General features: G+C 40.0%; 1 protein-coding gene across 7 annotated transcripts in view; it reads left to right on the top strand.

The window, feature by feature from the left end:
• CASK (peripheral plasma membrane protein CASK) overlaps positions 1 to 14,559 on the top strand; it is a 1,131,710-nt gene that overhangs the window by 796,604 nt on the left and 320,547 nt on the right. For 2 of the 7 annotated variants that reach the window (XM_067081598.1, XM_067081596.1), the window contains exon 2: positions 45 to 1,025. The exons of 3 other annotated variants lie outside the window; for them this stretch is intronic. In XM_067081598.1, coding sequence (XP_066937699.1) covers positions 684 to 1,025 — 342 coding nt within the window. In that variant the 5' untranslated portion in view covers positions 45 to 683. Of the gene's footprint in view, positions 1 to 44; positions 1,026 to 14,559 lie in introns of those variants that run through there. 2 more of the 7 variants (XM_067081599.1, XM_067081597.1) reach the window with 1 other exon arrangement.

The raw sequence follows: 14,559 nt of genomic DNA, 5'->3' as shown, positions 1-14,559 counted from the left end.
TTGAAATTAAACATTTGTAACATAGCTATCGAAATTTATTTCAGTAACTTCTTGAGGAATTATACGGACTTTCAAATCAACAGAGTAAAGAATAACTCAGGACTCTGACTGTCAGATCATGAAAGGAATGGCAGAAGTCTCGAAGTTTGGTGAATAAAATTGAATATACGACGAAGGACTTGATCGGCGCTAAAGAGGGTTTTTAAGGCTGTTCGGGAAAAATAATAAATATTACCTCCTGCGAGAAATGAAAGTTTCGCTTTGACCTAGTGTTCGTGTGTAATGAATATCTTTTATTAATTCTTTTCGCCAGATCATTTTTGTATGTAAAGTTTTTTGTGCCGTCATTTGCGTTCTTTTTTTTTTATTCTTGTGATTTTGTGAGAATTGAAAGCACTCGTTGTTGCTTGTAGTTATTATTCTGTTTGAGCGATCAAAGCGAAAGTGATTCGCAGTGTTTATGAAGGTAACATCGGCTTACATTTCTTAAATGCGTTGTGGTCCTCTCTGAAGCGACATCAATTTTGAATGCTTTATCACTCGTAGCGCCTGGGGAGGGAGGTGAGACGGTTACTAGAACTATCCTCCATCAATATCTATGGTGCCCCTAGGATCCCTCGGCCCCGTTCCTTCTTCAGGCAGATGGTGGTGGTGGTGTCCTTCCACCCGGTCACTCATGCAACATGACGCCCTGCCCCTCTCACGCCTCCTCTAGCGGGCTGAGGGCCCGCCCAAGGGAAGAAGCCCTACCGTCCAGTCGTCGTCACCACCTACGGGTACACGGGAATCACCTCCGGCGCCATCCCTCCGAAGCCGAGCTATTGTTGCTGAAAACACTCGGCGTTCTCGTCCAGGACGAGGCTTCGTCCGGAGGCGTTGCTCAACGGCTGGAATTCCGGAACGTTTCCCTTCGGGAATCGTCTTCTCTGGGGGAATCCTGCGCGTCCCAGGGCACCGAGTTTCCCGGTGCGAGTCCATCTTCGCCAACTGATAGGCTTCAGGCCCTGGTCGTCATGCTTTGCTACGTAAGTACAAGGGTTTTGTTAGTGCTATGTCCAAAAACTCTTTTTTTTCAAGTTTTCTGTAACACTGTTCCTTATTGTTATATATATATATATATATATATATATATATATATATATATATATATATATATATATATATATATATATATATATATATATTAGCTTGTTTACTGATCATCAACAACTGTGCAAATCATCAGAGCAGTGTGTTCATTGTCAGTGTGTTTGGACTTTCTGTAAGTGTCACACTGTCTGGACTTTCAGTAAGTGTCAGTATGTTTGGAATTTCAGTAAGTGTCACACTGTTTGGACTTTCAGTAAGTGTCACAGGGTTTGGACTTTCAGTGTCACAGTGTTTGGGCTTCCAGTAAGTGTCAAAGTGTTCGGACTTTCAGTAAGTGTCACACTGTTCGGACTTTCAGTAAGTGTCGCAATGCTCGGACTTTCAGTAAGTGTCACACTGTTTGGACTCTCAATAAGTGTCACAGTGTTGTGGCAAGCAAGTGATTAATTCTTATTTGTCTGTTATTCGTCATCGATTTTGTGCACATTTTTAATCTAGAGCAGCGTGAGTTTCATATACTGTGTATATTTTGTACACGATTTTTAAACTAATATTATGGTGCTATGTAAGTTTACCTCGATTCTTTTATATTCTCCTTCTTCCATCTTACTTTCTTCAACCCTCTCCTAACGACTGATTCATACTTTTACTGTCAGTTTCCGTTTGAGCGCTGAATGACGTCGTAGGCCCAAACGTTTCGCCTTTGGCCTAAATTCTGCATTCAACTCAACTCAATTTTACCTCGATGTATTTTAGGCAATGCTTCAAACAAGGGTTGCCTTTTGTCGTGCTACCAGATTACTCATTAGTTTAGAGTCCTTTCATTTTTTTCTAATTTCCTAGACCTGTTCGTTTTCCTTATTGCGTTTGGCTTGTTTGAAACACGTTCCATACAGTGCCGGTATCAATACTCATATAGTTTTCTATTGTTCGTCATCGGTTTAGTGTCAAGGTTTCAGTTCAGTATGTTTATTGTTGATAGCGTTTGTTGTGCTTTTGCAGAAGAGACTTCTAAGCATTTAGTATATTTTCCAGATTACAAATTTATGCAGTTTAGAAATTTAGGGTATTTGTTTTGTAAGAGATTATCCAACAGAAAATGTTGCATCAAATACAGCTATATTTGCGTTCTTAATTAGGTTGGCGATTGTTCTCCTGTTTGCTGTTCTGAAAGGAATTTCTAATCCTCAAAGGGCTAGTCAGCAAGTGAGTGCTTGAGAAGACCGAAAATAGTTCTCTCTCTCTCTCTCTCTCTCTCTCTCTCTCTCTCTCTCTCTCTCTCTCTCTCTCTCTTTGTCTTTTCTCGTGTCCGTTGTATAAACACGCACTCTCTCTCTCTCTCTCTCTCTCTCTCTTCCTTCCTGTGTCCGTTGTGCACACACATACATCTCTCTCTCTCTCTCTCTCTCTCTGATTTTTCCTGTGTCAGCTGTACACTCTCTCTCTCTCTCTCTCTCTCTCTCTCTCTCTCTCTCTCTCTCTCTCTCTCTCTTCCCGTGTCCCTCTCTCTCTCTCTCTCTCTCTCTCTCTCTCTCTCTCTCTCTCTCTCTCTCTCTCTCTCTCTTCCTGTGTCCGTTGTGCACACACATACACCTCTCTCTCTCTCTCTCTCTCTCTCTCTCACACACACACACACACACACACACACACACACACACACACACACACACACACACACACACACACACATCTTCACAAGCATCCCGACAAACATTTGCTGTGGCCATTCCATGATGGATTTAGTGCCACATCCCTGTGGCTGGGGGTAATTTGTAGTCACACAGAAAGCAAACTTAGTGGGAAGTTGAACGAGAGGGCTCAAGGGATTACAGCCACTCCTCCTATCTCTCTCTCTCTCTCTCTCTCTCTCTCTCTCTCTCTCTCTCTCTCAAGCCCTCCGTGTCTCCACTCCTTTCTGTCCTGAGGTGAGAATCTTATTGGCACTGACTCGAAGTTTGCAGTGCCCATTAGCATTTCCCCGAGACGTACCCGAGTACCGGGACCTTTCCCTGGAGAAAGCCGGACGCCATATCTTAAAAACTAGCCATGGAATTTTCTTGAAAATTATCTTATTAAGTTTTCCACACCCAGATTACCGTAATGATTACTCCAATAGCATTATTCTAACCTTCCCTAAGCTAACCTAACCTAACCAAGGGGCATGGCAGAAAAAATAAAAAAACCGCAGCTGGTGCAATACTAGCATACATCTGAGGAATTCGCTGCTCCGTTAAGCGCCTCTGTCGTATTTGATAGTATTCGCCGGCGCCCGAGGGAGCCGGGGGCTTTCATCCTGACGGGCTGTAGCTGCGACAGAAGGGATTAGGGCGGTTTCGGGTGGATTTCGTATGCCAATACGGAGGGGGATCAAGGGGATTAGGAGGAGCCTTCAAGGTAGGTTTGTAATTGCTTGCTCAAAGGGGCGTGTGGGCGTGGTCGTGCATATGGGATATAGGTGTGATGATCGTGGTCCGTGTTCGGCTGTCAGACGCGTACTTGGATGAGAGTGGCGGATGAATTTTGAAGCTTCAGCGATTAGAACGCAATCGACGTAGGAGTATAAAATCAATTACGAAATATTAAAACTCTGTCCTTGATTTCATTGAGTTGAGTTGAATATAGAATTTAGGCCAAAGGCCAGGCACTGGGGCCAGTGAGGTCATTCAGCACTGAAGTGGAATTTGGCAGTAAAAGTTTGAAAGGTGTAACAGGAGGAATCAACTCCTATGAATCAGCTGTTAGGAGAGAGGGTGGAAAGCAATGGAAGAAAGAGAATATGAAAGGAGTTACAGTAAAGGGAACGAACGGGGTTGCAGCTATAGGGGCCTAAGGAAGCCACGCTGCGAAGAACCTTAAGTAATGCCTACAGTGTGCCTCATGAGGTGCACTAACGGCACTACCTCCCTACGGGGTTGATTTCATTAGCTCTGGATATTCCGGTCATTGTTTTCCGATTAAGTTTATCACATGCAGTTTATCATTTAATAGTATCAGAATTATTTTTGCTTTCCGAGCGCTCAGTAGCCATGTTTATTCAGTTTATGTGCGCCCTCCATACGTGTCAAATTATTATTCTACGGAGGATAAACGCTCCGTTGAATCATTTATGGGTCGTCATATAGCAGACAACGTGGATTCGTTGTTAAACGCGAGGTGAAAAATTGGAACTGAAATTCAGGTCGGAAAGGTATACGTATAGGAAAGAGGAAGAGGGACCGCCGAAAAGTAAAAGGTCCCAAAGAACTGGTACTGGCAGCCCAAGGGATGCTCAAGGGGTGCTCCAAAGAACTCGAAGCACTTGTGTGTGTGTGCGTATGTAAGCCTTTTCCCGAGACGTAACCGAGTACCGGGACCTTTCCCTGAAAAAAAAGCGGGACGCCATATCTCAAAAACTAGCCATAGAATTTTCTTGAAAATCATTTCATTATTTTTCTCTTCCAAATTACTCGGTAAGTTTAAATTTTACCCAGCCTAACTTAACCTAACCTAAACTAGGGGCATGGCAAAAAAAAAAAAAAAAAACGTGGCTGGTGCAATACTAGCATACATCTCAGGATTTACGGTATAATCAACCAGCTTCAGCGTACCGGGACATTATAACAAGCCTTCCATGACAATAATCTTTGCTTGTCAGTAAATTAATTCAGAATATCTATATGGCAGCTGTATTCTGTTTCTTGAACTCCAGATCGTGTTTACCAAAAGTCATAATTCATTTACAATAAACAAAGTCATTCATTTATTCTTTTCCAAGAAAGGAATGTTGCTTTTCTCTATTTTTCCACTGAATCCATGTTTCGCTTGCGTTCTGAAACTGTGGAAAAGGCATTTGGTTGCCAAGTGGAACAAAAAAAAATTTTTTTCATGGATATATGAACATTACCTAAAACACTGAAGTAACATAGAACACTTTGAACTGTTCCACATAAATTTTAATTCAGTTTTGACCCCACATTTCCCCAGTATACTTAAAAGCAACGCTCATTATATGACCCACATTTCTCCAGTATACCTAAAAATAACTCTAGTACTGTGTGGCCCATATTTCTCCAGTATACTTAAAGATAATTAGGTGATATTGATGGAGCCATAGTTTTAGCAGTAATAAGAGGTCAAGGTAGACTCTTAAGAGTCACAAGTAATGGAAGCAGGAATGTCAAAAGATTAGCATATCTCTCTCATCGTTCCCTCCACTAATTGTGAAAAAGCCTCTACAAAGACTGCGGAGAGAGAGAGAGAGAGAGAGAGAGAGAGAGAGAGAGAGAGAGAGAGAGAGAGAGAGAGAACAATTGTCAGCAAAGGAGGAAGATAAAAATTATCTAAATCCAATTGAGAATCAATTGTTGACCCCGAAACCTCTTAAAAGTCAGAACTGAAAGTGAGAGAGAGAGAGAGAGAGACTCGTGACACAAAGGGGTAAGATAAAAACAATCTAAATCTAATTGAAAAACAGTTGTACGTCCTACAGTACTCTGCAAGTTGACCCCGAAACTCCTTAAAAAGTCAGAACAGAGAGAGAGAGAGAGAGAGAGAGAGAGAGAGAGAGAGAGAGAGAGAGAGAGGGAACTCTTGACAATACAGGAGGAAGATAAAAACATTCTAAATCTAATTGAAAATCAGTTGTACGTCATACAGTACTCTGAATGTTGACCCCGAAACCCTTTTAAAAGTCAGAACTGAGAGAGAGAGAGAGAGAGAGAGAGAGAGAGAGAGAGAGAGAGAGAGAGAGAGAGAGAGAGAGATACTCTGTCATGTAAGGTCCGAACAGGGAACACACCAGCTATATGCAACAAAGAGTTGGAGAAAAAGAAAAAAAAAAAAAATCAGCTGGCAGGCGTGAAGAAGACCCTCTCGTGTCCACCATTGCAGTGGGTGATGGTTGTAGCGGGAGTCCCTTTTACAGCATTCGTTATCAAAATAAATAACAGGTAAAGGTAAAAGGTAGGTAGGGCGGTCTGGCTTTGTACGTTGCGGAGACGTGTTTGTTTTCGATGGGATTCCCGGGAATTGTTTGTCGTTTTGTGCACACACAAACACTGTCGTTTTCTTTCGGTTCTTGATTTGGAGCAAGAAGTCTTTTGAAGTTTGAAGTTTCATTTGTTTATGTAGTTGATATATATATATATATGTGTGTGTGTCCTCTCACATACTTTGATAGCATACACCTGGACAAGCCCATCAAGGGACGGTTGAGATATGACCGCTATTTTAGATTATCTAAATGAACGGCCCTTCAGGTACGGCCGACCATAAACCTGGCTGCGGTAGATAGCCACGGCTGTTCCGGAGAGATCTTGCTTGGTGTTTTTTCGATGTCTCATTAGGTTTATGTCTTCGGCGTCATTTTGTTTTATTCTGCTGCCGTTGGAGTTTGTGGGCCATTGCGTTGATATGTGTTCGTTCCTACTTTTATCATCACCCAACGTGGTGGTGCACTGTAGGCATTACTCAAGGTTATTTGCAGCGTGCCTTCGGCCCCTAGCTGCAACCCCTTTCATTAATTTTATTGTACCTCCTTCCATGTTCTCTTTCTTCCACCTTCCTTTCCACCCTCTCCTAACAATTGATTCACAGTGCAACTGCTTTGAGGTTTTCCTCCTGTTACACCTTTCAAGCCTTTTACTGTCAGTTCCTGTATCATCGCTGAATGACCTCATAGGTCCCAAGTGTTTGGCCTTTGGCCTAATTTCTATGTTCGGTTCAGTTTGTATATCTTAATATGAACTTAGATATATTCGCAAACATTATTTTGTCTTTTCATGAACTCTTTGCTCTATGGGTTTCATTTAATAACTCGGCTACTACTGAATTTTTTACTTTATTCCATTTTCAATTTTTCGTCCATGTCTGAAAGGGTTTTTTCCGTTTTCAGTTTTTTTTTTTTTTGTCATATCTGAGGGTTTTTCCGTTTTCAGCTTTTTTTTTTTGCCATCAGAGGTTTTTTTTTAAGTTTTAAGGTTTTTTCCTCGATCCTTCGACACAATTACCTTCTAACAACTCCAGTCGATGGTATACCCACTGAGCCATCAAGAGAGGTATAAGGTAATGCCGAATCAGTTGTACTTGTTTATATCTGATTTTTCTTTTTTTTTTTTTTTTGGCCAGCTCTGAGGGTATTTTTTTTTTTGTCAATTTTTTTTGCCATTTTTTTTTTCGTTTTACCTTCGCATTCGTAGTTAATATTTTTTGAGGGGTGGATGTTTAGAGGATCGTGTTTTCCATGAAATACTGTATACTTTTTCAGCCTCCTCTTTTCCCCTCTTACGTAAATACGGGTCGGAAAATAAAAGCTTTCCGAATAAGTGATAACTCCGGAGGTGCGCAAAAATGTGTCCAGTGTAGCAAAGTGCAGAATTGTGTATAACTTTCCGGTTTTCCTTCGGAAAATTCCCCGCCACTTTTTTTTTTTTTTATCGAGCTACATAAAAGTATAAACGTTATGTTTCGGGACGTGGAATCACTCCCAAACCTCTGTCATTATTAGTGTTTGCTAATTAGCCGGGTGAGGTGAATGAGTGCACGATGAATCAAATCAGGTTTTTCCTTTTATTTCACTCGGTCTTTCAAAATGCTTAGCTTTTAGCTTTCTGTAAAGGAAATCTATAAACCGGGTTTGTCTGTCCGTCCGCATTTTATTCTCTCAGCACTTTTTTATGTCCGCCCTCAGATCTTAAAAACTACTGAGGCTAGAGGGCTGCAAATTGGTATGTTGATCATCCACCCTCCAATCATCATACCTACCAAATTGCAGCCCTCTAGCATCAGTAGTTTTTATTTTGCTTAAGGTTAAAGTTAGCCATAATCGTGCTTCTGGCAACGATATAGGATATGCCACCACTGGGACGTGGTTAAAATTATACCTAGACCACCGAAAGATAGACCTGTTTTCGAAGGCCTTAATTATACGCTGTAGCGTCTGTACAGAAAACTCGATTGCTCCGAAGAAATTCGGCGCAATTTTTACTTGTTTTTCTAATCCCTAAAAGTATTTTCTTTGGCTTCCTGAATCCAACGTCTAGTAAAATATTGATTTACTAAAGCTTCGAAGGTGTAATGTGTGGTGGTGTTGGGGGGTGGGCGTGGTGGTGGGGGTGGTTGTCGGGAATCTGATATCACTCGCCGTGTTTTATTTTTCTTTCTGCCTCGCCTTGTTTAATTAGTTCTGCAAGCTCCCAGTAACTCGCTGACTTTTTGATTTATTTATATATTTATTTATTTATTTTTTGGCCGTTTCGAGACGCCCCGACGATAGTTTCAGATTAAAAATCTGATTGGTTTGAAAGTATATACGTATTTTAGCCTTGCGATACTGGGTGGTCATAGTCCTTTCATCTCCATTTTTCAATGGCTGGATTGTTCCCTTGACTTTGAGACATTTGCTGGTCGAATGTCCCAGATTTGGGAATTTGAGGCGTGGGTTCCTGTCCTGGGGACGCGACGGGGAAGGATATTTTATCCTCGCTGGAATCCTCGGTCAGGATTGTAATTTGGAGCAGCTGGGCATCTTTGTTAGGGAGGCGGGTCTCCTCAGTAAATTTGAAATCGTACACGTATACAATATGTGTATGTGTAGATAGTATATGTGAATAGATATGATTATATAATATATATATATGTTTATATATTATATATATATATATATATATATATATATATATATATATATATATATATATATATAGATAGATAGATAGATAGATAGTTGACTTATGAAACAACTTTTAAAGTTATTTATTTATTTTTAGTTTCCTTGTTTAATTTATTACGGCGTCAATAACCAAGGTTTTATGACGCCAGTTTTAGTAGCTATAATCAATCGATTGATCATCCACCCTCCAATCATCAAACATACCAAATTGCAGCCCTCTAGCCTCCTCAGTAGTTTTTATTTTATTTAAGGTTAAAGCTAGCCATAATCGTGCTTCTGGCAACGATGCAGGTTAGCCCACCACCGGGCCTTGGTTAAAGTTTCATGGACCGCGGCTCATACAGCATTATAGCGAGACCACCGAAAGATAGATCTATTTTCGGCGGCCTTGGTTATACGCTGTGGCGACTGTACAGAAAACTCTCGGCGCATTTTTTGTATGATTTATGTTTATCAACACGAACGTGTTTCCCATCAGATACATTATACGATTTTCATGGCTGCCGAGTTTTCCTCCTGGTTGAAATATTTACTGGTATACAGCTTTCTTCCCTTATTGTTATATGGTGGCTGATTTTATTCACTGGTTCCATATTTAGCGAATTTTATTCTTATTTTGTGTTTTACCCTCTGGTAGTTTTGAAACTTTTGGTTTTGCATTCGACGTAATAGTGTGCTGGTAGATTTTATTTATCAAATTATGTAATAATGTGCTGGTAGGTTTTATTTATCGTCAGATTGTGTAATAATGTGCTGGTAGATCTTATTTATCGTCAGATTATGTAATAATGTGCTGGTAGATTTTATTTATCATCAAAGTATGTAATAATGTGCTGGTAGATTTTATCATCAAATTATGTAATAATGTGCTGGTAGATTTTATTTATCGTCAGATTATGTAATAATGTGCTGGTAGATTTTATTTATCGTCAGATTATGTAATAATGTGCTGGTAGATTTTATTTATCGTCAGATTATGTAATAATATGCTGGTAGATTTTATTTATCGTCAAATTATGTAATAATGTGCTGGTAGATTTTATCATCAAATTATGTAATAATGTGCTGGTAGATCTTATTTATCGTCAAATTGTGTAATAATGTGCTGGTAGATTTTATCATCAAATTATGTAATAATGTGCTGGTAGATCTTATTTATCGTCAAGTTGTGTAATAATGTGCTGGTAGTTTTTTATTTATCATCAACTTATGTAATAATGTGCTGGTAGATTTTATTTATCATCAAATTCCATATGGATAATGTAATTCGTTTTCATATTTTTTTGGCAACGTCGGCCTTATTATATTCTGCGCGATGGTTTATCAGCATGCGAGATTGTATATTAAATTTGAGGCTTTGATGCAAGGTAATCCATTTTGGCGTAATTTCGCAATACATTATAGACTTTTATTTTTTTGTCAAGCGCGCACCGCGCACTTATTTAAGCCATGAATTTGTGTCGTTCACAAATTGGGTTTTCTACGCCGTAGCGTTTTTGGCCTTTTTCATTTGAGAACCAATTTCCCCAGCCTCAGTGGCCTGCCTTTGAAACACTCTAATGACCTCGTTTTCAATCACGGTTGTATTATTTCTCCTGCCCCAACTAAGAGGGCGGGCGGCTGGGTGGCTGCTGCTACAGGGTTACCCAAAACCTTTCCTGGTTACAGTCATTCTTGCCTCAAATTCTTCGCCCTTTTTTTTTTACTTTTTTATATTTTCAGTTTTTGCGTTGTTGGATTTTGTGTGTATAGGCTTCCATTGCACCATTTAATTTTCATTAGGTTTTGGCTAATCGTAACAGTCTCTCTCTCTCTCTCTCTCTCTCTCTCTCTCTCTCTCTCTCTCTCTCTCTCTCTCTTATACTTTGTTTTTGCCTTATTGCATTTGGTGTGTATAGGCTTCCATTGCACCATTTAATTTCCATTAGGTTTTGGTTAATCGTAACAGTCTCTCTCTCTCTCTCTCTCTCTCTCTCTCTCTCTCTCTCTCTCTCTCTCTCTCTCTCTCTCTCTCTCTCACTTTTTATACTTTGTTTTTGCGTTATTGCATTTGGTGTGTATAGGCTTCCATTGCACCATTTAATTTTCATTGGGTTTTGTAATTTCTCTCTCTCTCTCTCTCTCTCTCTCTCTCTCTCTCTCTCTCTCTCTCTCTCTCTCTCTCTCTCTCTCTGCATATTAAATCATCACCATCGCATCCAACGCTATGAGATGCAAAGAGCCTCTGAAATTCCACCACTCATTTAAATTTACCGAGTCCTCAGCGAGTATGCTTTTAATCCTACGTAACCCACAATTCTCACGTCATAATTAGCTTTGAATTTTAATCAGTCTAGGTATCCTGCGGGCCTTTGTTCTGCAATTTTTGAGACCACAATTCATAATGATAGAAATAAATAGCAATAAATTTACCCATGTGGCCCCGGGATATATTTTGGAAAACCTCCATAATTCATAAATAAAGGTTGAAATTAGAGTTGATCTTCTTCACGTTTCCTGTTGGCCCATGCCTTGTTTACGATGATCTTCTTGCCGTTTCCTGTTATCCCATGCATTGTTTACAATGATCTTGCCGTATCCTGTTATCCCATGCCTTGTTTATAATGATCTGTTTGCCGTATCCTGTTATCCCATGCCTTGTTTACAATGATCTTCTTGCCGTATCCTGTTATTCCACTCCTTGTGTACAATGATCTTGCCGTTTCCTGTTATCCCAAGCCCTGTTTACAATGATCTTGCCGTTTCTTGTTATCCCACTCCTTGTTTACAATGATCTTCTTGCCGTATCCTGTTATCCCACTCCTTGTTTACAATGATCTTCTTGCCGTATCCTGTTATCCCATGCTTTGTTTATAATGATCTGCTTGCCGTATCCTGTTATCCCATGCCTTGTTTACAATGATCTGCTTGCCGTATCCTGTTATCCCATGCCTTGTTTACAGTGATCTTCTTGCCGTTTCCTGTTATCCCATGCCTTGTTTACAATGATCTTCTTGCCGTATCCTGTTATCCCATGCTTTGTTTATAATGATCTGCTTGCCGTATCCTGTTATCCCATGCCTTGTTTACAGTGATCTTCTTGCCGTTTCCTGTTATCCCATGCCTTGTTTACAATGATCTTCTTGCCGTATCCTGTTATCCCATGCTTTGTTTATAATGATCTGCTTGCCGTTTCCTGTTATCCCACGCCTTGTCTACAATGGTCTTGTTTACATTGATCTTGCCGTATCCTGTTATCCCACGCCTTGTTTACAATGATCTTCTTGCCGTTTCCTGGTATCCCACGCCTTGTTTACAATGATCTTGTTTACAGTGATCTTGCCGTTTCCTGTTTCCACGCCTTGTCTACAATGATCATGTTGCCGTTTCCTGTTATCCCACGCCTTGTTTACAATGACGTAGCCGTTTCCTGGTTCCTTGCGTACAGTGCTTCAGACAGAAATGAATTCGTTTCGAGAAAACTTTAAAAGGAACCAGGTTTCCGGTGCGTGTTTTTTTTTTTTTTTTCACGTTCCGCGACCAGGGACCTGTTTCCTTCCCATGGATTTGCTTCGGAATTTCAGTTCCCCGAAAAGTTTTTCTCCTGCACCCAGTGGAACGCCCTTTGCATTAAGATTTGCCGATTTCCGAAGTCACGTATTTTCGTTTTATCGGAGGCCGTAAGTTCGAGATTAATCTGGGAATGGTACGAGTTCTCTCCTTCTTTATATGTGTGTGTATAATATATATATATATATATATATATATATATATATATATATATATATATATATATATATATATATATATAATTATATATATATATAATTTATTTATTTATTTATTTATATATATACATATAAAAATTTATAAATGTATATTTGTATATATGTATATGTATGTGTATATATATAAAATACACATACATACATACATTACACGTTCATTCATTCATACATACATATATACATAAATACACATATCCATCCCCATTCCCTGAGATAATTATAGTTACTCTCATAAGTTTTGGGTGAATAAAGGATTTTCGTCCCGGAGTCAAAGGTTGTATCAAAGGCACTTTTCCTTTGACAGCGGTGTGGGGGGTGGGAGGGGGGTGGGGCCTAAAGGCCTCCCTATTCCATCTTCGTTTCCTTAACAATTGTGGAGGAGCGATGATAGCGCATTTGAGAACGGAATAAAAAGGTTAAGGCTGTTTTTATATCCTTCCGGGAGGGCCTCTTTGTATTCCTACGGGATAGTTTTTACCACCTTTGTGGCCTCTCTGTAAGGCGGTGTTTTTTTTTTTTTTTTCTTTCATTCTCTCTCATCTCCGGCAGTTTGCTATCGAATGAATTCGAGCGAGACGGCTGTTATAGAGTTGGATATTTGTCTGTCCGTGCGCACTTTTTCTGTCCGCCCTCAGATCTTGAAAACTACTGAGGCTAGAGGGCTGAAAATTGGTACGTTGATCATCCACCCTCCGGCCATCAAAGATACCAAATTGCAGCCCTCTAGCCTCACTAGTTTTTATTTTATTTAAGGTTATAGTTAGCCATGATCTTGCGTCTGGCACCGCTATAGGTATCTACAGCACATGCACAGCAGGGCTGTGAGTGAAAGTTTCATGTGTCGCGGATGAGAGTTTCATGCGCCGCGGCTGAAAGTTTCATGCGCTGCGGCTGAGAGTTTCATGGACCGCGGCTGACAGTTTTATGAGCCGCGGCTGAGAGTTTCATAGGCCGCGGATGAGAGTTTCGTGAGCCGCGGCTGATAGTTTCATGAGCCGTTGCTGAGAGTTTCATTGCCCGTGGCTGAGAGTTGTTTTGTTTCATAGGCTGCGGCTGACAGTTTCATGAGCCGTTGCTGAGAGTTTCATGGACCGTGACTGAAAGTTTCATTAGCCGTGGCTGAAAATTTCATGAGCCGAGGCTGAGCGTTTCATGGGCCGTGGCTGACAGTTTTATGAGCCGTGGCTGACAGTTTTATGAGCCACGGCTGAGAGTTTCATAGGCCGCGGATGACAGTTTCATGAGCCCCGGCTGATAGTTTCATGAGCCGTTGCTGAGAGTTTCATGGGCCGTGGCTGAGAGTTGTTTTGTTTCATGGGCTGCGGCTGACAGTTTCATGAGCCGTGGCTGAGAGTTTCATGGGCCGTGACTGAAAGTTTCATTAGCCGTGGCTGAGACTTTCATGAGCCATGGCTGAGAGTTTCATACAGCATCATACGCTGTACAGAAAACTCGATTGTGCCAAAGAAACTTCGTGGCATATTGTACTTGTTTTTTTTTTCTTCTTCTTTATTTCATTCCAGTCGTATCATTGTGAATCGCTTTTTATTTCACGGGAAAGCGGGTGATTACCGGTCTGTGAAATTTCCGACGTCTCACAAAACGTTCTTGTCACTGGCAGACTCTTCTTCTTCTTCTTCTTCTTCTTCTTCTTCTTCTTCTTCTTCTTCTTCGAGTGCGTATCCTGTGTCGCTTGTGGATCTGAGGGGTCTCTGAGAGAGTTGTCATGTTGTTTAGACTTGGGAATGGTATGTGACTGGCATTCAGACGCGTTTGATAATGTTTATGTCATGTATATATGCTCATTTTTCTCTGTATGTGTTCAAAACGCAAACGCTAATGCATGTATATTTATATATATATATATATATATATATATATATATATATATATATATATATATATATATATATATATAAATATATATATATATATATGTATATATGTGTGTGTGTATATATATATATATATATATATATATACTGTATATATTTCTCTGTATATATTTTGAAAACAAACAACAATAATATATATATATATATATATATATATATA

Source organism: Macrobrachium rosenbergii, chromosome 37, assembly GCF_040412425.1.
Source record: "Macrobrachium rosenbergii isolate ZJJX-2024 chromosome 37, ASM4041242v1, whole genome shotgun sequence".
In the NCBI taxonomy this organism is placed as follows: Eukaryota; Metazoa; Arthropoda; class Malacostraca; order Decapoda; family Palaemonidae; genus Macrobrachium; species Macrobrachium rosenbergii.
Note: the sequence above shows the minus strand (reverse complement) of the source record. Positions and strands in the feature narration are given on the sequence as shown.